This window comes from Mus caroli, chromosome X (genome assembly GCF_900094665.2).
Source record: "Mus caroli chromosome X, CAROLI_EIJ_v1.1, whole genome shotgun sequence".
Lineage (NCBI taxonomy): Eukaryota > Metazoa > Chordata > Mammalia > Rodentia > Muridae > Mus > Mus caroli.
In genome coordinates this window covers 69,326,259-69,327,327 of record NC_034589.1, presented here as the reverse complement: position 1 = coordinate 69,327,327, position 1,069 = coordinate 69,326,259, and the positions used below count along the sequence as shown (strand labels likewise).

The 1,069-nt window shown below is 43.6% G+C and overlaps 1 protein-coding gene across 1 annotated transcript in view; it reads left to right on the top strand.

Moving 5' to 3' along the window:
• The window catches only part of Dnase1l1 (deoxyribonuclease 1 like 1), an 11,541-nt gene that overhangs the window by 4,013 nt on the left and 6,459 nt on the right, over window positions 1–1,069 (top strand). Inside the window, exon 2 of the mRNA XM_021153043.1 lies at window positions 508–811. Coding sequence (XP_021008702.1) covers window positions 620–811 — 192 coding nt within the window. The 5' untranslated portion in view covers window positions 508–619. The remainder of the gene's footprint in view (window positions 1–507; window positions 812–1,069) is intronic.

The following is a 1,069-nucleotide window of genomic DNA, read 5'->3' as shown; positions in this document are numbered from 1 at the left end:
AAAAAAAAAAAAAAAAAAAAAAAAAAAAAAAAAAAAAAAAAAAACAGGCATAGTAAAATATTCTTGTAATTACAGCACTAGGGAGGCAGAGACAATTGGACCCCCACAGCTCAATAGCTAGCCAAATTTCATGAGTTCCAATCCAGTGACTCCAACCAGTGTGGATGGCTCCTGGGGTTGACCTCTGACCTCCAAATGTACACACACATAAATGCATATACGCTCACAAGCACCCATATGCTTATACAATGCATATATACATATATATATACATTGAAAAAATAGGCTGAAAGGTAAAAAATATAGACAGATTTTGTTGCTAGAGCTGACCCCAGGTGAACTCCTGGCCATAATCTTGGCAAAGAAGGTATACTCACTGAGTACACAATTTCACCTGGGGAAGATGAAAAAGCTCTGCCGATCTAGGATGGTAACATTTGTGCTTCTGGCTATTGAGTTCTTAAAAGTCTGAGATGGTTTTATGCCACACCACATGTATTTTATTAGGTGGTCAAGCTCTGTGTACAGAAGTTGAAATACGTTCCAGGAAGAGATTCAAGAAATGTTCAGGGCCAGCAGCAGGGAGAATACTAATTAGCTGAGATCAGCTGCAGTGCCAATGCCTTCTGGACAACCTGGATTCCTTTGGAGGGTTCCTGATGCACACTCAGCAATGCGTGGCCTTGTTATGGCTCCCCTGCTCATTCTCCTGGTTGGTGGGACTGAAGCCTTTCGTATCTGTGCCTTCAATGCCCACAGACTGACACTGGCCAAGATAACCAAGGAGTCAGTGATGGATACCTTAGTTCAGGTAAGTTCATTGTTGCAGAAATTTGTGTCCATAAGGACCTTGACCAAAAGCTCCCCGTCCTGCCTGACCATAAAGGGAGGGGACATCTGGAAATGTGAATGTACAGATGTGAAAAGTCTTTCAACCATCATTTAATTACCAACTTCCTCCTCTAAAAATGGGTAAGGTGCCGGGCGTGGTGGCGCACGCCTTTAATCCCAGCACTCGGGAGGCAGAGGCAGGCGGATTTCTGAGTTCGAGGCCAGCCTGGTCTACAAA